The sequence below is a fragment of the Podarcis pityusensis genome, assembly GCF_964106645.2.
Source record: "Podarcis pityusensis genome assembly, chromosome: 7".
NCBI classification, from domain to species: Eukaryota; Metazoa; Chordata; class Lepidosauria; order Squamata; family Lacertidae; genus Podarcis; species Podarcis pityusensis.
The window spans coordinates 87,023,454-87,046,105 of NC_138031.1; the positions used below are offsets into that span (position 1 = coordinate 87,023,454).

At 46.0% G+C, this 22,652-nt stretch overlaps 1 protein-coding gene across 3 annotated transcripts in view; it reads right to left on the reverse strand.

Annotated features, from left to right (window-relative positions):
- Window positions 1–19,873, reverse strand: part of CYSTM1 (cysteine rich transmembrane module containing 1) — a 32,241-nt gene extending 12,368 nt beyond the window's left edge. The window contains exons 1-2 of one of the 3 annotated variants that reach the window (XM_081015251.1): window positions 19,716–19,873; window positions 5,908–6,161 (exon numbers count right to left, since the gene is read on the reverse strand). In XM_081015251.1, coding sequence (XP_080871377.1) covers window positions 5,908–6,142 — 235 coding nt within the window. In that variant the 5' untranslated portion in view covers window positions 6,143–6,161; window positions 19,716–19,873. Of the gene's footprint in view, window positions 1–5,907; window positions 6,162–7,505; window positions 7,636–13,944; window positions 14,086–19,715 lie in introns of those variants that run through there. The other 2 variants (XM_081015252.1, XM_081015253.1) reach the window with 2 other exon arrangements.
- Window positions 19,874–22,652: the final 2,779 nt, after the last annotated feature.

Consider the following 22,652-nt stretch of genomic DNA (forward strand, 5'->3'; position numbering starts at 1 on the left):
AAATAATGTCTAGCTTTGGCGACAACTGCAGGGCTGTACCACATTTATGTTTGTGGTGTCCAATTACGAATCGCTATTAAAAATGTGATATTATCAAGGTGCCACTGATGTGAATTGTGCATTAGTTCACGTATTTTGGAAAAATAAATAGAAAGTGCAACTGCATGGGGGGTGGGGTGGGAAGAGAGGCAACTAGCCATTCTGTTTTTGCACCTGTAACCCGGGTTCCAGGAGCCACGTGGCAAAGAGCTTTTCTCTCCCAGTTTCTCACACTGATTGGTCTCCGTTTCTTGTTGGAAAAGGCAGAGTAGAGAACTAGGAGTCCTGAATTGCCAGCAATTGTTTTCCTTTAAGCTGGAGATCAATCCAGGATTGCATAATTCCTTTGTTATAGAGATTACGTTTCTGTTTCATGAAAATGAAAAATACAGGAGGCGGAAGGGGCAGGGGAGGAGAGACTGCAATCCCAGGTGTCTTCGTTTCTCTGCGCCTGTTTGACCACACAAATGTCACTTAAAATGCAACCTGTATGAAGCCAGCACGGAGTGCAGACAGCCAGAACCTTTTCCCTTCTAAGAAGAGATGCACATGTTGTTGTTGTTTTAAAAAACCACAGCCCACGTGCCAGGTTAAACTAACTCTTCCAAGGCTGGATAAAAAACATGATGTGGCCTATTCCCATCTGGAAAGCAAGGATCATTGTAATAACAAGCTTTCCCCATAATTGTATTCTCATACAATGAAAGAATTGACCTGTTGAATTTATGTCTGCCACGTCCAGGAACTCTGTCTTCCCACAACACCAATCCTAAATCAAACCCTAGGCTGTCATCCTGTACCCTTTAAATGCCCATTAAATACAAAAAGACTTAATTCTGAGTTGATAGGTATGCCATGTGAATTCTCAGTGAGTCCTTAAGTTTCTCTGCAAAATTTTCGTATTTGCCTTTTTGGAGGTTGGGGGAATTATTTAAAATTCACCAACACTTATTGTGCAGTAGTATTTACAGAAAATATCTAGAGAGTACCTATTTTCAAATGAAACCACCACAGGAAAGAAGCATCCTGGTTAACAGGGAAAAAGGAAAGAAAGGCAAGCTACAGAGAAGTAAGGCAGAAGTGGGAAAATTACGCTAAAGGAGAGGGCGAAACAGAACCCACCCCAGGGATTCCTTTCGCCTGGTGTTCAAACAACTTATCAATCATTCACTGGCTAACTCACTTAGGTTGACTCACTTCAGAGAAATCACTTAGAAGGCCTGGAACCTGCACATTTTGCTTCATCCATTTCTCCTTAGGAGGGCTGGGAGCCTGCTTTCTCTATGCAAGTTCAGAGTCCAGGACCTTTGCTCAGGGCATTAGAGAAGGAAATCCTGGGTGCCCTGGGACCAGTGAGAACCAATTTGGCAGCCACTGGATTGTACAATGCCAAGGCAACATTCCCTTTATTAAATATCTTCACTGACTGCTTGTATGCATATTTAAAATTATTTTAATACAGAAACACTATAAAATAACTTACATCATAATAAATAAGCTCAGTGTTCAATAGAATTTTATACTATATTTGTTGTCCATTTTTCTTTTACTTCAATATACACTTAATAACTAGAATTTCAGCTATTTTACATAACTCCCCCCCCCCCAAACATCAACGTAGGAGAGTTCCTTACTTCCCTAATTAGTTACTGCATAAATTCAAAAAGTAAGAGATATATAGGATTTCCGGGGGGACGGGGACGGGGGGACGGGACTGTTTTCAACTGATTTAAATTTACTTTGCAAATTTCCAAAACCTTTCATGAATTAACTTTTGTGACTCATGGGGTGTCAAATAAAGGTGAAGCGCTGGCCTCTGTTACCTCATGAATCACAAGGTCTATACATTTCAAATTACTTCTGTGCTGCTTTTCTATTCCGAGGCTGCTAAAATGACAAAAACATGACAATAATATAGTAAAGTTAATGAAATTAGGATTACTACCAAGCAAAACCATGACACTACCAGCAGACAATCAAAAGTGTAAATGGAACACCTATTCTCTTCTACCTGATCATATTTCTGCCACATCAATCTATTCTCATTGATTAAAGCACAGAATAAAATAGGGCGATCCAAAAGATACCAAACCTGTTAAGCAATACAAAAGCATTTTAAGCATTACTGTTCATCCTTAAGCACAACACCTTTAACTAGCCCCAATCCTGAATGGTTTTCTAAATTTAAAAAGTTGCTCTAACTTCTTATATGACTTTCTACCAAGAGAAACTGTTGTGCCAATATATTTGCAAACTTCACCCCAACTCCACCCCTTCTTTGTCACCGCAGGAAGATTATCTTCCTATGAATTATTGAACCTCTTGTTTCCCTGCACTCAGTTTATAACCTGAGACTGCAATAAAATGAAAATGAGCTTTAAGGACATGTGGAACAGAGAGGCTTCGGAATGTGTTGCTGTAATAGCTAGCATTACACGTATAATTTTGTAATTAATAATTCCTGAAATACTGGAATCCTTCACTTAATGCCACATAGATATAGAAAGGAAAAGGAGTCCATTCTGTCAGGTCCTGTGCAAGCGGTCATCCAGGCTGGGCCCCAGCCAAGGGTCCCAGGAGCTCAAATGGGCTCCTCACTGGCTCTGCCCCAACTGAACTCTTCCTACTGGGCTATGGGTGGCCAATAAATACACTGGCAGCACCACTTGTGAATGGAAGACGGAATAGAGTGGTATTATTACTTCCCTTGATCTGGATACTATACTTGATGCTGCCTAGAATAGCATTAGCCTTTTTTTGCTGCTGCATCACATTGTTCACTCATGTTAAGCTTGTGTCCCACCAAGACCCCTAGATCCTTTTCACGTGTACTACTAGTAAGCCAGGTGTCCCCCATCTTACATTTGTGCAGTTGGTCCTTCCTGCCCAAGTGTAGAATCTTACATTTGTCCCTACTGAAATTCATTTTGTTAGTTTGGGCCCAGTTCTCCAATCAGTTACGGTCATCTTGAATGCTGGTTCTGTATTTGGCGATTTTGGCTACCTCTCCCAGTTAATATCATCTGCAAATCTGATGAGCATCCCCTCAATTTCTATATCCAAGTTATTTATAAAGACACTGAGCAACTGCAGGTATTGCCATTGGGCCACAGCTGGCAGATGACACAATGGACTTCAGGCATCTGGAACACAGGGAGGGTGTGGAGGTAGTAATTGAGGTGAGGGGACAGCAATTCACGGTATTAATACATCCCATCAATAATTTTCGACTAGTGTGGATGGGAAACACTGAGACAGTTTTCGATTGATAGCCCTCATGTATGGATGGACATGTAACACACACACACACACCGCTGGAAACACTGGAACTGTGCAAGCCATATCCACATTAACACCGTCTATGGCTCTGTGCGCTGGCTGACTCTGCTTTTTTCACACATGCAGGCCAAGACCTGATGCTGCAACCGGTATTTAGACAGTAGCCTCCTCTGGGTTCTCTACACTCTTCTCCTGAACCTTTCTCCTTGCCTAGTTACCTGGGAGGGTGGTGGTGTAGCTGCAGGAATATGGGGCTTTCATTCCGGGAACTTTGAAGAGCACATTGCTCTTTTTAGAATGAAAGGGAAGTAAAGAGAGCCCGGCAGATTTTTACAGTGGAACCTTAAGGACAGGACTGTCTCAGGTAAACGTTCAGCTGCAGAGAAGGGAGAACTCAAGAGTCCAGACCTACAGACAGAGACAGAATGTGCAGTATGGGGGAAGAAAGTGGGGCTGGAAGATGACAAGCAGAGCAGACAGCCACCCACTGAAAAGAAAATGCACATTTTTGCATTCAACACAGCGCCTGGGCACATTTTTTGATGCACTGCCTAAGTACAGGCACTTTGTCGTGCCAGCAGCCACCTCCTACCCCCCCCCCAAATTTAGAGGGAAGATTGATGCAATGCCATCAACATACACAGCAGTAACAGAAACATAGCAGTGGGGGAAAGGATGTGATACAAGCAAGCATCCCAGGTGTTGACAACCTGCATTTTGACAGCAGGAAAGACAGAGGGAGGAGAAGGGATAAATAAGGGCAGTTTGCACATGCAAGCAAATGCAATTACACATTTTTAGGCTGGGCATGAGGATTAAGTGATAAAAAGCCTGTGCACACACTATACCTTTAAAGCTCATCATTTCCCTCAAAGAATTCTGAACACTGTAGTTTGCCCCTGCAGTTACAATTCCAAGCAACCCCTAACCAACGACAGTGCCCAGAATTCCTTGAGGATGTGCTTTAAAGGTGTGCTGCGTTCTTGAGAAGGTGAGTTAAAAGAGCTTTTTAACGATGGAAGAAAGAATCACACTTTTGCTCAGAGAAATAACTCTGAGAGATGTCTGGAAGAGCAGGACACATTCAGAAGACAGAGAAGAATGGGAAAAGGCAGGACCATGTTCTAAGGACAGGAAGTTTATGCTGGATGTTAATGAAAGGAGACAGAGTACAGAAAAAGTCAACAGCTTTGCCCACAGAGTTTGAGATAGGTGTGAAAAGATCTAGGTAGGGACACAGGAAGCCAGCGGAGAAGGTTGCAGAAGTCAAGGTAATGCAAGATGAGAGAAGAACAGCAGGATCTATTGAGCAGGAGTGTCTGGGTTAGAGAGGTAGCATTGGGCGTCCTCAGCTCATCAGAGAAGAGACAATGTGGAGAACATGCCTAGGAAGGAGCCCCAAGGAACCCCCCCCAGAGAAGGGAGGAGCCTTTTCTTCAAGCCTGACACATGAAGTGACAGTAATGGCTACCTGGGATTTCACACAGGTGAGCGACTATTTCCCTCTATATGCAAAACACCCTCAGCTGAGGGATGACACAACCCTGGAAGTCCCAATATTACGCAGCCTCCATTGTTTCAGGAAAGACTTGTGTAGCGTTTGCAAGTCACATGAACTAATTTTAAAAGTTGCCTAATCTTCATATATTTAACTGCCTTATCTTCTATAATTTAATAGCCACTGAATTTGGGTTTGTTTTAAAGCAAAGAATCCCAGCCCATCCTCAAAAACACCCATGGAACGTGGAGTAGGCTGCTACTGTGCAAACACCAATGCGTTTGCTCTTCAGCATTCTCTGCAGTGACCCCGACAGCCACATTTTGATCAACAGGTAAGGAAGTCATCCCAAATAGTGTGGCCAGTGGTGAAAATGGCCACACGCTGCCTGGGACTGACAGAGTTGCTGTCCAAGAGGCCTGGAGGGTACTGAGAAGGCGAAGGCTAGCCTAACCCGCTCATCCCTCCCCACCAGCACAACTTCCCACTGTTTAGCAAGACTCTGGCAGCTATTTTTCAAGGGGTTCAGATAGTGGTGGATCCTGGCAAATGCCTGACCATGCATAGGTCTCCTACAGACATCCCCATATCTGGCCATGATTTCCTCTCAAGGAACGTTTATTCCTGTTTGTGTCGACATCTATTGCCACAGGGCCTGAAGAAAACAGGAAGATCCTGCAGTATCTCAAGACAGTACCTGCCAGTCCAGGACAGGTAACAACCATTAAAATAGGTGTCAATGGTACCTATTATAAAAGGGGCTGGAACTTAATTTACAGAAGGATAGCAAATTGCTACGGTCAAAAGGTCACACATTTTACCATGTAACTACAGGTAAAGTGAAGCCAGTGGCCACCAACTTATTCTCCAATATGGAGAACCATAACAGAAATATCTTCCTCTCTCAAAAGAACAAACAAGATGGAGCAGAGCACATGTACCCTCCTCCCAAGTTCACGTTGTTACCAAGCCCCTTTATTCAGAGGACTGGAACAAACATACACATTGCTTCAGATCTGTAACAGAAGGGGGAAACCTTCATGAAAAACCATGAAGCAGCGCAGCTCCATGCGTACAGCAGACAATATTACCTGTATTCTTAGGTCCATCTGCATAGACTGGTCCCGGAGGTGGAGGAGCATTCTGCCATCCATAGGCTGGGTAGCCTTGGTAGCCTGGCTGTCCTACTGGATATGGCCCTGCGGGCTCTGGTGCATAGCCAGGGTAGGGACCAGGAACAGGTGGTCCACCTGGTTGATGGGTGTAAGGTGGGTATGGGGCAGTTGGGCCCGGGCCAGGATATGGCGGAGGGTTTTCGTAGTTCATGTAGAATGCCAAGTGTTTCCTAAGGACAGAGACAGATTTTACTTTGACTTACACAAGGAACATGCGTTACCACCAGCCATTTCAACAGCAACTTTTGTATACAAAATACTTAATCGTGATGTCCCTCACAAACTGATCTCCTACCATAAGGCTCTCTAAGTCAGTCTAGTCAGTCATAGGTTTTACACAGTAAATCTCCCCAAGCAGAGCTGTGGCTTAGGCATGCAAATGTCTAGAGAGACACACAACATCAATGCATGATTGATGCCCAGGGTTATGCACACAGAAGAAGGCATGCCAAGGGTCTCTGCTTTTCTTTTTAAATTAGAGCAAATTCCTACCCACTAAGGTTGTACAAACAGGGTTCAGAAAATATTCAGACCATGACTGACAAGGACTCATGTGTCCAGTGATCAGATGTAGCGCATGAATGCCTTGTACAGAATTCTGCAACCCTTCCATGACTTTGCAGAAAGTAAATACTGCTGTTTTGCTGATACACAGAAGTCACAGAATTAAGTTTTGTCAAGCACAGGATTTTGAGTATTATGATAAAGCACAAAACTTACACAGCCCAAACTATGCCCGACTCCAGGAGCCATTAGATCTAAATGCTAGTACTCTTTCAGGAAATATTCCAGTTCAATTTCAAAGCAGCAACCAAAATTTAAACATAATTAAATCAACGGGTATACATCTTTATACAAATATACATACACACATCATGGACATGGGAAGATATGCCCCCCTAATATAAATAAGTCAAATACTTCTTATGTTTTTCTAGTGGATGCAGAGATCAGCAAGGATCCAGAACAGGCAAAGGCAAACTCGGCCCTCGAGATGTTTTGGGACTACAACTCCCATCATCCCTAGCTAACAGGACCAGTGGTCAGGGATGATGGGAATTGTTGTCCCAAAACATCTGGAGGGCTGAGTTTGCTTGTGCCTGATCTAGAAGATGCTACCCTGAATCTCACCAGGATTGTCCACACAGCTGTGAAGATGACTGCATACTATTTTAAAGCCTCCAAGCTCTGCAATATGTTCAGTTTGCAAATTAAGAATAACTAAACTGTCAGCACAAGCATTTACATTTCATCTCATGGAGAAACACTATTTTGCCTGGTGGCTAACAGCCCTTGCTTGTGAACATTTCTGAACACTTGGGCATGATCCTTCGCATGTTTGCTTAGGACTAAACTCAGCTTTTTGATCAATGGGAATTGCTTTAAATATATTTATGCACAGGAATGCAGTTAAGCAAACAAGCACTATTTACATTCCAGGCCTCCACCCCCATTTGACCAGCCCACAAACAAATAAAATGTTTTCAACTAATTGTACACAACGGCATCCCTACCAGAAAACAAGCAGAAATCGGTGTCTTGTCTCTAAGCAACAAAATTCTGCAGTCCTGGTGGACTATGTTCCAAGGTTGTATAAGCCATCTCTTTTGTTATATGAACCAGCATTTTTCCATTACAGCAAAGTTAGGATATTCCTGCCTGCTCAGAAAACTTGAGTTTCAAAATGGGAAGCATTATAACTTAATCCAGCCTTCAGCTGACTGTCATTCTCAGCCCAGGACCCTCCCTCGTCCTCTCGCCTGTCAAGTCATAGAGAAGAGAAGAGAGTGCAGCGCGTCCTAGTTCATGCCTGTCAGACTGCAACTCCCCAGGGCACCATCTAGCCGGCCAGGTCTACTCCCCTAAGATGAATGGCATCATGCACAGGGGCCAGGCGGCCTCCTGGAAAGCTGCTTCTTCCCTGCTCTTGCAAGGGCTCTGCGTCCTCTCTTAACGCAGCCTTGCAAATGGTCACCGTGTGCCTGGACTATGTGGGTATCGCTTTTGAGCAAACACCGAGCTGAGCTGCATGGATTTGGGACTGGACTTTGATAAGCGATCCAGGGCTGGGCGTGACTGTTTGTGCTGCATGCAATGCAAACCTGAAGATCAAGAGGCTATTAAGGCAGAAGCAGGCAGGCCGTTTTTAGTATTTCTCTGTGTGGCAAATGAGCACAGGAGGAAAATGTTTAAGCAGAAGCTGCTTTTCTCTGATGGCAGGGTTGCTGCTTCACGCTAGCAGATAAAACCTTTGAACGATTGTTTGCACATCTAGTTTTGAAAGATAAAGGCTGCATTTCAGCTGGCTGAAATATTTACAAGCTGAAGTGATGTGGTCAGAAGCAAGCACCACTAAATTCAGTGGCGCCCCCTCCCTCAACAGTATGTGCAGGACTGCAGGGACAACACATGTCTGATCAGGGATGGGGACCCCCCCCCAATCTCCCCAGTCAAATTCCCCAAAGGCTGGCCACTAGATCACCTCTGCTACTCATTATTCTATTACCACCAGATGACCCTGATCAAAAGGCAATTATGCTATGTAAAGCTGGGGGTTTTTTGGGGGGGGGGAGGTATGTATTATATAGCTACATAGCGGATCAACATATCTGCCTTCATATTTTGGATTCCAACTATGAGGGCTGTCAAAATGTGCTTCTGCACTTAGAAAATGTGCCACTAGACCCCTGTAAGGAGGGCATCTTCAGCCCCCCCAACCATTCTGCACCCCTCAGTTGCTGCTTTTAAAAAAAACCACCCTGTTTTTTCTACATCTTTTTTCACCTCTCTAGATAAAACAGTTGCCTTGAACCAGTTTTGTTCCTGATTAGCCTTAACACAACAAACCTGTTTACCATCCCAGATGCTAATCAGCTGTTGAGGAGAGCTAATGATCCAAGGACAGACAGGGCAGGACAAGGTTGGCTCTCGGTTTCTGAACAAGAGATACCAGGCCCACACCAGCCCAGAACGCAGTAGATCCCTTTAGTAACCCAGCCTGCAGCCCTGTGTATCCACGTCACTCTTGTGACTATGTGATCTTTAAGTCTGATTATATCCAAAGCAGTCAGGCGTGTTTGTCCTGCTGCATGTCACAAAAGTGGCCACACAGCCTAAGGGAATCGCTGTCTTCAGGCACCCTCAGCTGACAGGGACAGCGGGAGCCCATGCCGCTGTGACTGGCTCCCTACAGTTAGCTGCAAGGCAGCTTCACGACTACGCTGGGCCATTTCAGCGTTCCCAGAAAAGTCACTGCCATTGAAAAAAAGGGAGCAGGCAGCTTTCCAGGTCCCGTGTTTCTTTTTAGACATGATATAACTGTAGGGGTCTCAAAGGCCACTTGGCCCAGTGCCCCTTCTAAGGCATGGTCAACCTCCTGAAAGAACAAGTTGCAGGAGGGTACAGGTCAAGTGGAATATCAGAGACAGAAGAACGGTTCTCCAGGGCCCCCTCCCCATTTCTGTCCAAGAGTCGCCAGAACCCTCTTTTCTGCCTTCTCCACTAGTGAGCTTTGGCCTCCCACTTCTATGTGCTAAAAGAGGCCTTCTCAGTGGCTTTGTTTACACACTCTTCAGTTCAACATCTCGAGAGGATGTGCTTGTGTCATCCCCCAAGGTGCAATTCATGGTTCCTCTGCTTATTTACATGTCAACCTGGCTTAGCTAGTCATCAGTATGAGGTGATTTTCCCACATGCCTCCTGCTGGTGTTCGTGACACTTTGCTAATCTGATTTTCTCAAAAGCCCCAGAACCTGAAGCAATTGCCACACTCAGCCACAAATCAATTCTGGCTCCGTCCTTCCCAGGCAGAGAGACTTTAATCCATCCAACACCAATGCAGTGTAAAAGCAGCCTGATCCCCCACAAAGCTGACAGGCCAACTGAGTTGTGGCTTACACAAAAACAAAACAAAACAGGGGCACAACATTAAAGGAATGCTGTTGCTCTCCACTTGTACCGAGATCCCTGTAGCAAATTAATATTAGGAATAGACAAGAGAGGCAGCCTGGCTAAAAGTGACAGAAATAATAACTGAGTCTGGCCCCTTTCAAACAGGAACACTCTTCAGGAATATTTCACAAGAACTTCCAAGAGCAGCATTAGTCACAGACTCTATATGGGGCTGCAGCATCAAATTTATCTATTTATTTAAAATATTGATAGACCACCTAATGACAACAATACCAAGACAATGTACAATGAAACAATTCAATACAAGATATTTCAACGTGCTATTAAAAACAAGCCAATACATCACAATTGCAGTAGCCAAGAGGCCAGGGAGCGTTCAAGTAGACTGAATTTGATTGATTGATTGATTGATTGATTAACCATCAACAGGAGCTCATCCCAGTGTGGCATTTCCCCCTTCTCCCATCCATGTTGAGGAAGACTGCAAACCTGTGCCAAGGTGTTGTGTGTTGCACATTTTGGCCATTTCTCCACTCTACCTCACTGGCTGGGGCAGGAAAGTGACACAGGCCATGTTACATGGCTGTTACAGGGAGACGGAGATCTTGGCAAGAAGCTGCCTGGTTCCATCTCTTGTCAGCTTGGAAGCAGGTGGCTGTAGCTCAGGGACAAGAGCATGGTCAATTCCCGGCATCTCAAGGTAGGGCTGAGACAGCTCCCTGCCAGAAACCCTGGAGCCCCACTAGGAGTCAGCTTGGACAATAGATGTCCCAGTGGTCCGACACAGCACCTTCCTATATTCATGAGCTGAGCTTTCTCTTCTCTTGCCTGAGGGCTCTCTAGTGAGGTCACAACTGGCACGAGATGTGAACAAGGGAATTTATTTCTCAACTCACCCTTGAGCTACTTTTATTATTAGCATTATTATTTATTAATTTTGTATTTTGCCCTTCACCCATAGCTTTCAGGGCAGTTCACAGCATAAAACTACAATATAAAAACACAAAAGACATAATAAAAACAAGAACAAAACCAACCAATAACCCCCACCTTCCTCCACACATCTAAAAGACTGCAAATCAGCCAAAGGCCTGGTTGAAGAGGAATGTTTTCGCCATGCAAACCTCCCTAGGGAGACTATTCTACAAATGGGGAGCCACTGCAGAAAAGGCCCGTTCTCATGTTGCCACCCTCGGGGCCTCTTGTGGAGGAGGCACAGGAAGAAGGGCTTCAGGTGACCGCAAGGTCCAGGTAGGTAGGCGGTCCTTCAGGCATTGCACATTTTCTTCAAGAAATTTCAGCAACTAATATATGTCCAGCACCATGAGAACTGCCGGCAGATACAAGACCAGGAATACAGCTTTTAGTTTTTGAAGCCTCTAGTCAAGCTTTTAAAATGGTCCTCATTGAATAAGGGAGTGGCTAAATGGGAAGTAGTTTGAGAGCAATAATGAGTTCCTGGCAAAAATAAATTGTGGCCCTCTTCCAGAAACATTAATGGTCAGCTATAGGGATCAAGCTGCAGGAAAAGGCACAGGAAGAAACAGAGTATGTGGCCACAGAGTATGTGGCCAGGCACAAACACAAGGATGAAGTGCTGCATTTTAGAAAACATCAATCATCTGCAGATTTAAATCAAATCAAATTAAATCACGATTTAAATCACAATTTAAATTGCTAGTCAGTAAGACTTGATTTAAATAAATTTTTTTTACAGAAAGACTCATTCTTGCTGGTATAATCTTAATATACAACCAGATGAAGGTTTCATTTTTGGAATAATAAAATTTCAGGAATAATAAATTTTCAAAGTAGTTTTTACAGTTACAGTATATAAAAAATAACAGATTTGGTTATACTGTTAGAAATACACAGACAGGTAATTATGAAATTATTGTGAGGTTTAAAAAGTTAACTGTTTCTGCTGTACTTTATTGGAAAGAGAAAAATAATCATTTCCTTAATAACAATTTAATCAATTTATTTAACTAAAACAATAACATTATAGCATATGCATCCATGTTTGTTAACTGATGTGGTTAAACGGGTTTTTTAAAAAAACTTATACTGAGTTTTAGCTCACATGAAAAACTTAACACAAATCCTTATTTCCTGATGAATAGCCTTTGGACTATAATGTAACTTAAATAGAAAACTATCTTTTGAAAGATTTTTCCTCCAAAAGCATTTTATTGTAAAAATCCAATATAAATTTTAAAAGTCTGATTTTTTAATATATATATTTTAAAATCATTGATTTTTATCCACCCTGCTGTGAACACTACCAAGCACTTCATAAAATGTACAGACCCTCTGCTGCTTTGTGAATGGCCCATTGTCAGGGCTGCTCTCTACACATACGTAAAATTTCTACCTCCCTTCCTTATCAAATTAAAAGCTAAAGAACAGAAATGCTTGTACAGTATACTTATGGTGTGCCAAGTTACTTTTATCTCTCCGTGTTTTATTTCCTTAAAACGTGTTGCAATTGAGTAGCTTAAGCGCAACCACTGACTCTCCTACACATGTATTATATTTAGCAACTTATGGGAGTAGCATCTCCATTGACCAAAACGCATTCCAGGAAGAAGTGCTCTCCACAAGCCATACCTTCCCTAATAACCTCATAGGAATTTTTGTTACTGACGTTAGTGCTGTGGAAAGATGCTGCCACTTAATTCAGCAGCCACTGGATCCCAGCTTTGCCTGCCCCATTTAATTTGAACTGAAACTAAATCACCCTGCTTTATACAACAGGTATTCAGATTCAGGTATTGCCTCAACTAATAAACTAGTTTTGCCAGAGCAATACTTTATTATATTCAAACCATCCTTCACTGGTTAAGATCCTAGGCACTTTACCTTTAAAAAAACAAACCCAAAACCTGTGCGAAGAGATGCGTTTTAGGATGCTATTGAGAACTCAATAAGCAGAACCTCCAAGAGGACATTCCACAGGCAGGTGACCACAGTGAGATTTCCCAGCTGGCAAGATCCACAGCTGTGCTCCATCTGTGCCATTTCCCCCATCCATCCACATTTCATCATTAGTTGGGGGGTGGGGCTAGGAAGAACCCCTCTGAGGGCCTGATTTGGACCAGTTGCTAACCCCTGGCAGAAACAGAGTTGGACAAACTGTGACTAGGCTTGGTTGCCAGCAATTATTTTTGGTGCCTGCTGTGCTATGTCTTGCTGCTGCCTTCTCAGGTGTGTCTGGTATTCTCAATGAGCATGGCCTAAAGTTCCAGCCTTTCTCAACCTGTGGGTCCCCAGATGTTGTGAACTACAACTCCCATCACGCCTAGCTAGCAAGGCCAGAGCTCAGGGATGATGGGAGTTGTAGTCCAACAACATCTGGGGACCCACAGGTTGAGAAAGGCTGGAATGAAAATAAAAGTGGTGCCTCTAAACAGCGATAGGTTGTCTTTCCCAGACCATTTGTTATCAACGGCAAGCATTCCCCATTCCCATTAGAAAGTATGAATTTCTGCTCAGTTTTCCTCTTGAGCTTCCAAGGCGTGGTGTCCTGTTAGCTCCCTTTAACCACCTGCTAGTATTAGTGGAAAAGAGGTCATGTTTATACCCAAGCACATGCAGAGTGCCATTCTCTTGGCATTTGGTAACTACAACACAAGGAATCCCAGATGCCTGTTATTATTCTGTAGGGAAGACAAGAGCACTGCTCTAACAGCAGAAAATTGGAGAGGCAGCCCCGTGAAAGGACAAAGTGGAAAGATAATCACAATCAATATAAAATTAAGTGTGAACTCCCCGCCCCCCAGTCCCCACACTGCTACCATGCAGACTTCCTTGAGTACCAGTCCCACCTCCTAGGACTTGCTTCCAAGTAGCAATGCGTAAGGTCAGGCTGTGGGAGGGGAAGGAATGGGAATGAGGCAAGAGAGGAGAAGCACAAAATATGGGAAAGGGAAGCAAGAGAAACTAAACTGGGAGAAAAAGAGAAGGAATGGCTACAATGCTATACACACTGACGTGTTACTTCAGAGTCAATGTGCAACAGGAAAAGTCTTGAGGGCTTACCTAATACAAGGGGATGTCAGAGATAGAAGCAACCGTCGCTGCTGCGATCTATGTGTTCAGGGAGGCAGGGAAGAGACTTGCTGCTACCCAGTCATGGGAGAACTAAAATCCTAGATTTGTCTAATGTTTTCTTATAGGCGTTTCCTATCTCTATGGTGTGGGGGAGAGAAAGGAGTTGAAAAGAATGAGAACTTGGGCAATGGAGACATGGAGCTGAAGAGGTCGCTTGAAAACAAGCCCCCCACCCCCAAGGAAAATGGGGGTCAGAGGAGAGAGAGAGGAAATTGACCTGTTCAGGCCTGTAAGAGTTTAAACAGAATATTCTGGAGGGAGGGAGGGATTTGAGTTGGGTGTGTCATAAGTTAAGGACTCCCCTGCTGACACTATGGACAGCTGCGATTCCAAAATGACTCCCAGGGACACAGTTACCCCATTCAGAACCAGAGAATCTCCCACACCTGCCTGCCCTGTCCTCCAGAAACTGTACTTCTGTCTTGTCAGGATTCAACCTCAATCTGTTGACCACCATCCACCCCCCCAAAAAGTATCCAGACACCCACATTTGCTGCCTTCCTGGTTCTGATTTAAATGATAGGAAGAGCTCGGTATCATCTGCATATTGGTGAAAACCCAGCCTCCCTGATGATCTCTCCTAGAGGTTTCATATAGATGTTAAAAAGCATCTATATGAAGAGGTAGAGGATGAAGCCCATAGGCACCCCACAATTGAGCACCCAGGGGTCTAAGCACTCATCCCCCACCACTACTTTTGGGGCACGACGCAGGAGGAACGAGCGGAACCACTGTATAACAGTGCCCCCAACTCCCAGCTCTCCTAGACAGTCCAGAAGAATACCATCGTTGACGGTATCGAAAGTCACCGAGAGATTCAGCAGAACCAAGAAATAGCTTTCACCTCTATCCCTATCCCACCGGAGATCAGCCTGGTGTCCACCAGATGTTCTGGAGTACCACTCCCACCAGTCCCAGGCAGTGGTAAGCAACGATGGGAGCAGAAGCCCAAAATGTCCTCAGTTACCTTGCTGGGGAAGCACTGGGGCTAGCTCTGGATGGCCACCTGTCTGCAGGCCTTTGACCACTGTGCAACCCTAATCCCCCTGTGGCATCCATTACACATCAACCGGCTGTGAGGAAAAGTCAACTTGGTTGGGAAGCCAACCTCACAAAGGCTCTAAGGAGAAAAGAGGCAGTGAGTCTAACCCAGAGCTAAGGGGAAACCACAACACAGGACTTCTCCAATTCACTGCCATTTATTACATGCCTAGACCAGGGATGGGAACCTTCAGTGCATAGCTTAAGCATGGCTACTAGTCCGCCGGACCCACACCAGGCCATGCCCCTCACCAGACCTGCCTGAGTGCTTTTGCAGGGCTAAAACAGGCCATTGCACTGTGATACTGCCTGCTTGCTTGCCTGGACAGAGAGGCAGATATCAATACAGTGGTGCCTCGCAAGACGAAAAGAATCCGTTCCGCGAGTCTCTTCGTCTTGCGGGTTTTTTCGTCTTGCGAAGTAAGCCCATTAGCGGTTTAGCGGATTAGCGCTACAGTATTAGCGGCTTAGCGGGCTTAGCGGATCAGCTGATAAGCGGCTTAGCGATCAGCTGTTAAGCGGCTTAGCCGATCAGCTGATAAGCGGTTTAGCGGCTTGGGGAAAAGGGGGGGGAAAGGAAAAAACCCCCGCAGGAACTCGCAAGACATTTTCGTCTTGCGAAGCAAGCACATAGGAAATTCGTTTTGCGAAGCACCTCCAAAACGGAAAACCCTTTCGTCTAGCGGGTTTTCCGTCTTGCGAGGCATTCGTCTTGCGGGGCACCACTGTACCCAGTGTAGCCTACTGTACAACAGTAAGAGAAGCATCCATTGCTGAAGTCGCTTTCACATTTGATCTTCCCTAGCATCAGGAGGTCCCTGGAAGGTTATCCATGAAGGAATGTAGCCAACAACAGTTCCCAGTTGATGTCTGAATTTAGGAACTATGGTTTCTTTAAACTCTGATTAGTAAGAATAATCCAGGATCTGAAACCTCAGCCTAGGCTTGGGTGAAACCACTCTTCACAACTAGGCCTGGGCGATGTATCAGTACTGTTCATTGGTACGAGGGCCAGACCGCAATGGCAGTTCAGTATATTGCAAGTGCTGCCATTGCTACTGTCCTTCTGCCACCAGTGCCCAGCACACCAAAGCAGAAACAAGCTGCAGCCGGGTGCTGGAGGCAGAGGGACTCAAGAGCAATGGCGATTTCACTTGCAATATACCACCGGGTGAAACTGACACCTCACTCTGGCCCTCCTACCAGCGAGGGAAGAACAAGCTACATCGGCCGGGCAGGGCAGGCAGCTCATTTAAATTCCTCTGTTGAGGGGTGCACAGCTGCCTGCCCCTCAATGGAGAAGTCTAACAGAGTCCCTCACCTCCAGCTCAAGCAAAGCAGAGATGGGAGGGCTCAGTTAGACTTTCCCCCCATCTGTGCCAAGGCAGTGGCGGCTGAGGCAAGCCCACATGCGCTTGTCTCATCCGCCACCACCTTGGCATGGGAGTGTGTTGGGCGGGCTACCTCTTTCTCTCTGCCTGCCCCGCCAAGCAAAGGTGGAGGCATCCTTGCAAACAGAGCCTGACAGACTCTGCGCTTGGCTACCACAGCCTGGCTGGCTCCCTCTGACCCCAACATCCTGTGGGAGGAAGAAGCTGTGCTGACCTCAGCTCATGGCCAATACAGCTTGTTCCACTTTCCGTTTCAACACTGCCAGATCACGATGTTGGGCTGGTGATACATTGCAATGTTGAAAAGCTGACGTTGCCCAGCCCTCTTCCCCACATTACCAGGTAATACCCCCAGCACTGCTGGACTAGACGGGCTGTGCCTCTGGACGGGTTCCACAAGGCCTATGGAATTCAGGTTACAGTAAGCAAGTTCTAAGTCATTTGTTCAAGCCCATTAGAGTCAAGAGTCACAAATAACATTAGTGTTAAATATTATGTTAAATAGGTGGCAGCATCATTCAATCCCTGCACACACATTAATATGTGAAGTCTTATGCCATGAAGACAGAACTATATCCATCATAAACACTCAGCCATTTTCCTTTTTCAAGTCAGCCAAGATTCTTTTTCTTCTTACAGTATTTCCCAAGGCTGAACTTTCCAAACTCAAGTATCCTTTGCACTTTTCCAGGAAGCATTTCATATTGCCTCCACGCTGGGCCTTAATCTTTAGTTTCGTGCACAACAGGAAACTTCTTAGTCATTCAGAATTCTCCTGAAAATAAGATGACCTCACTTGCTTACAGTGGTAATCTGATCAGACTTGGTTCTGTGTCATTTCAGCAGCTATCAACCTGCAGATAAGCATATTGCTAAGGAGATTCTGAAGAGTAAGCTGAAAGAGGACCCAAATAAAACTACGGAACAACCAAACCTTCTTCAGGCAGTTCAAAGGAAACATGGGCTGGGGCAGCCGTGCCAGGAGACCTTCCCACATTCAACAGGAAGGTTTGCAAAGGGGGATTCTAAATGAATTCAGTCTTCATGTACTGGCAAACCCCCTGCCTTATCAGCACAACAGTCTAAACACACCTAGCAGCCTCCCCCAGACCCTCCTATTCCAGGTGGGGTGGGAGGGGACTTTGAAGGCAGGTCTAGCACACTCCCTACCTCAATGCCCCTACACACTCCCCACCCCCACACGATGGTTGAATGCCCAACTAGGGCTCTAGCCCTACTGCACTTATATTGTTTTCATACACGTTTGCTCCAATCCTGAAAGTCACCAGGGCACATTTTGGTGCCCAAGGTGGAAAAAACACCACATATCTCAATTGCACCAGCAGCCACTGCATAAATACCAAGTGAACACCTTTCTATTTGTCATGGATAGTAGGTCTGCTTTATTTTGCTCCTGCTGTTTTATACTGTTCTATTTTATATATTGCTGAATTTACTATTTTTATCCATGGCCTTATTTCATATTCCATGTGGTTTTAAATGTGTTATTTAACTGCTGTAATTTGATTGTTTTATCTTACTGTGAACCAGACAGAAAGCGAAATGGCTAAAAAGCAAGACAGAAAGCGAAACGGCAATAAATGTTAGAAATAAGTAATGTCTCCTGCACAAACTTTTTGAAATGAACTGGAGAAACTGGAAGGAAGGGAAGAGGAAGCACTCTGCCCCTTCAGAAGGGGAAGGTTTACAGTGTGACAACTGTGGCATGTGATAATGCAAACCAGCAATGTGCATCTCGACTCAATTACAGTGGAAAAGTTTCAGTGCAGCTGCCTACAAAAACCTTTAACTGGGTTAAGAGAGGCAGGACTGGAGCACTCATAGATTACTCACACAATTACTGCAAATCATGGAAGCACCTAAAGCACTCTAACAAGTGAGCATCTTCTACATGGCCCATGACATATGCAGGGTATTGTTTTCCTTTGCGTACAGAGGTGAAAATTCAGGAAGTGAAACTTTACTCAGGAGTTAATGGGAAAGGTGTCAGACAATCTTGATCAATCAGAAACTGTATGTGACGTCAAAGCTAATGTGAAACTGCCTAATGAGAGCCAGCGTGCAGCTGTGGCGAGAGTGCTAGCCTGGGGCCTGGGAGACCAGGCTCTGAATCCTCACTGGGTGACCACCTCTCAGCCTAACCTCCCTCAGGGGGTTGATGCAAGGATAAAATGGGGTGAGGGAGAACTAGGCACTTCAGCTCATCAGAAGAAAGGTGGGATATAAACAAAATAAAATAAATTTCAAGAGCATGTGGGGAGGAAAAAATAAACAAACTACAGCCCAATACCGGAAAAGGAATGGAGACAGAGGAGCAAATGCAAAATGGCCTTTAAATACAAGAACCTGCCTCTATTCTATGGGCTACATGTTTGCAACAAGCTTGATACTTTCAGACAGGTCATATAATCATGATAATGAATCGGGATCAGCATGGACTTTCCCACAGTAGATTCTAAGACATTCTTGAAATGTTAATTTATTGCTACAAAAAAACTGTCCTACTACTGCCAAGTTAGCAAGACATCCATTAATATGCTGCAGTCAGAGGTCTAGTTTGAATAAAACTGTATGCATTTTTTCCAACCCAGAGACCTCAGGGCAACATATAGGTTTCCAAGTCCTCCTCCTCCTCTCAGCCCAAACTCCCATAGGGCTTGACCAGGGAGCTTCATAGCAGAGCTAGAATGTGGGGGTCTATTTTCTCTCCACCCGTCCCTTGAAAAAGCCCAGCTTAAGGCGAGCACTGGCTAAGACCTGCATTTCTGGGACCCACCTGCCAGCCTGCTTTGAATCACCTCGCCCCCCTTTGCCCCCGTCTCCCAAGCCCCTAAGGAAGCAAGGCGGGGGCGGGCTGGGATCGCCCGGCTGAGCCCAAGGGACCCCGAGCCAAGAGGAGACGCACCTGCCGGGAAGCGGGGGCGAGAGGCCAGAAGCGAGCGCGTCTGGGGGCGCCCGGCGTCCGCCTCCCCGTCGCGGGCCTGCGCCAAGGCGCGCCACCCCAAACCCGCCCACCTTCCCGAAGAGGCGCCCCGGAGCAGGGCTTGCTCGGCGCCCGCCAGCCCCGTCCAACCCTCGGCTTGGCGGAGCGCGGCTGCCCTCGAGGAGGCTCCGCCGACGCCGCCGCCAGCAGCGCCCGCCCGGGGAGCCCGAGGGCCAGGGACGCCGAGGGTCTCCAAGAGCCGCGCCCCGAGCAGAGCAGCCAGCCAGCCGCGCCCGTGGCCGGGCCCCCCGACGCCGCCATACCTGCCCCGCGCAAAGGCTCGTCCGCCGCCGCCGCCGCCTCCGGGTGCTGCTGCCTCTGCTGCTGCTGCTGCTGCTGCTGCTTCGCTCGACGGCAAGTGGGCGCGCGATGGGCAGCAGCGCCTCTAGAGCCGCAGAGCCTGTGCGCGCCGCCGCGAAGTCACCCGACCGCCCTGGAGGGCGGGGGCTGCTGCTGCGTCACGCCAGGCGCGCGGCCGCCGCCGCGAGCACGCGCAGGAGAGCAACCCTGGTCTCTCTGGTCCTCGCTTTCGGAGGAAAAAGTTGCTCGCTCGCGCCGCGCCAGATTTGCCAATACATTACAAAGAAATACATCGGAAAGCAAAAGGAAGTGTCTTCGAACAGTGCTTGATTTATGACTCAGAGCACAACAACCTTAGAACATGATCATGGGACAGCCAGAAAGCAGAAAACAACGCAGCTACATAAGAACATGAATCATTCCCAAAATATAACTGTAATCGAGCCTCTTAGGTATTATACAAACTCAGTGAAGCTTGTGAACTCCCTTTTGCAGGGTGATCTCATTTATATTAGGTTTAATTCGAGGCAAGCAAATTCATCTTCTCACCCATATGCTGCAGATAAAAATATTTTTATACTATACTATACTATACTATACTATACTATACTATACTATACTGAAATGTTTAACTGTTTCTTGGCTTGTCCTTGAACCTTCCCACCACACTTGCCATCCTCTCCTGCCACACCCCTTGAGAACTACTGCATTATTGAGTTTGAAGGGATCCCAAGGGTCATCTAGTCCAACTCCCTGCAATGCAGACCCCACCCCCAGTGCCCCAATTTACCAGGAACAGTCCCAGAATTCCAGAAGCCATCCTGCTTTCTGATTTGATTCCTAGTTTTCCTTTTTCCTCACCTCCATGTCTTGGAGAACAATTAAAAGGGGTGTGGGTGCAAAAAGAGAGTCCGTTTAACCTGAAAATAAAATACCTGCACCAAATGAAGGAAACGGTCACCCTGGCATAGGACGTCCTTCCTATAATTTTGAAAGGAAAAGCTCACCAGTCTGTTTTAAATTCTTTAATTGCAATGCTTCAGCAGCCAGCCATTTCCTAAGAAACACAGGGAGTGTCGATTCCTTTGTTGTAAATGAAGTCTTACACTGCAATCCTGAGCATTTTTTTCTCAGAACTAAGTCCAACTGAGTTCAATAAGATTTACTCTCGGTTACTGATCCTTCTCACAGTTTCCATTAATTATCATCATCATCATCATCATCATCATCACCACATCCTGCCTTTTTCCCTGACAGTGACTCAAGTTAGCTTACAGCTAAACTCTTATTTCATTCCATTTATCTGTTGAGGGTGTAATACATGATCCCTTTCCTTGAACATTTTTCCCTTACAACAACCCTGTGAGGTAGGTGAGGCTGAGAGGTTGTCATTGGCTCAAGGTGACCAGTGTTGATGTGTATATGACATCTATGTGTGCAGTGAGATCAAACGCAGAAGAAGCTCCCTGATGGAGAATAGGGTGTCCCTATTTTCATCAGAGAAATGTTGGAGGGTAGGGCAATGTAGGAATCAAATCAGCCCAGGTTCACGGAGCATGCCACACTTGGTTCTTGGCATGCAGTGGGGTCCTGGTGGCACCAGGTCCAGGTTGTGGGCTGACAACATGCTTTGGGGACCTTACTCAGTAGAGCATGAGGCTCTGAATCTCAGGGCTCTGTGTGTGTGTGTGCACGCAAAAGTGGGCGGATGTACTGCACAAAGTGTTGTGTAGGAAGATAGGATTTCTGCGACTTTGAAAAGTGAACAAGCCTTGTCCTCTTCTACATCCTGCCACCCAAGATGGAGAGCTCCCAATCTCCCTGTCCTCAGTTAGCCCTGTAAAGCAGGGGGGGACTGGACCCCATGGCACTGCCCAGCGGGAATGGGCAGAGGTGCTGCCTCTGCCTGCTTACTTTCTGGATGGCACAGCAGGGAGGACCCCACTCCACCAGCACTTGGGAGGGGGGTTGCAGGCATGCTAGTGACCAGAGCTGTCACCTCCTCCTCTCCTCCCCCTGACCTGTGTTGCAGATATTAATATTGCGCAGTTTGAAGTGACTGGAAGCATAGGAACTGACTCCTTTTGGAATAAATCATTGTCCAGACCCATGAAAATATTATTCAAACTTTTACTGATAGAACTCTTTAAAATAAAACAGAATACATCAAATGATACGTCTAAAATATCCATACAATATCTTGTGCTGTCCAGCATCAGGCTCAGCATCTTACAAAACACGAAATAATCCAAACAGACCTATAAGCAAAGGTCTCTCTCCACAGACTGTTTGCTCTCCCTTAAGGATAGCTTCTTTTACATCTTCACTCCACTGAGTTTGGGAGACAAAGACTCAAAGGCAACTCCCTTCAAAATGGAGATTTTGCAACCCAATACCTCTCGCATGATCTAAGGTTACAACACTCAGAGAACAACAATCAGTTAGTTAATCATTAACTTAGCAAGAGCTTCAAGTGCCCCATGGAAAAAACCCATGTTAAACCTCTGCAATCTACCTTTAGCCGTTGTTCATTTCTGTGTCAGTTAAAACCATTCCACTTAACACCCTGCCACTCTGGGTAGGGATTGGGTGAGTCAAAGAGAGGTGGCAGATGTGCAAAGGCTTCGGCTCACTTGCCCAGAGAGCTAAGGTGAGGGAGCAAGAGACTCCCAGTGGCAGGGAGGGAGGGGCAAGTGCTTCACACAGGCTGCCCTGCCTATCAGCCTGAAGCAGAGGACTAGGGGAGTGACTAGAGGGGACCAGCGATTTACGGGGTGTGGCGCAACCCACAAGGCAGGAGCCAGTTGAGGAGGGGGAGGTAGGGCAGTCCAAGACAGAGAAAGGTGTGCAGGGGTGGAGTGGTGGGAGGCACCAGCTGGGGAACCCCCACAGGAAGAAGA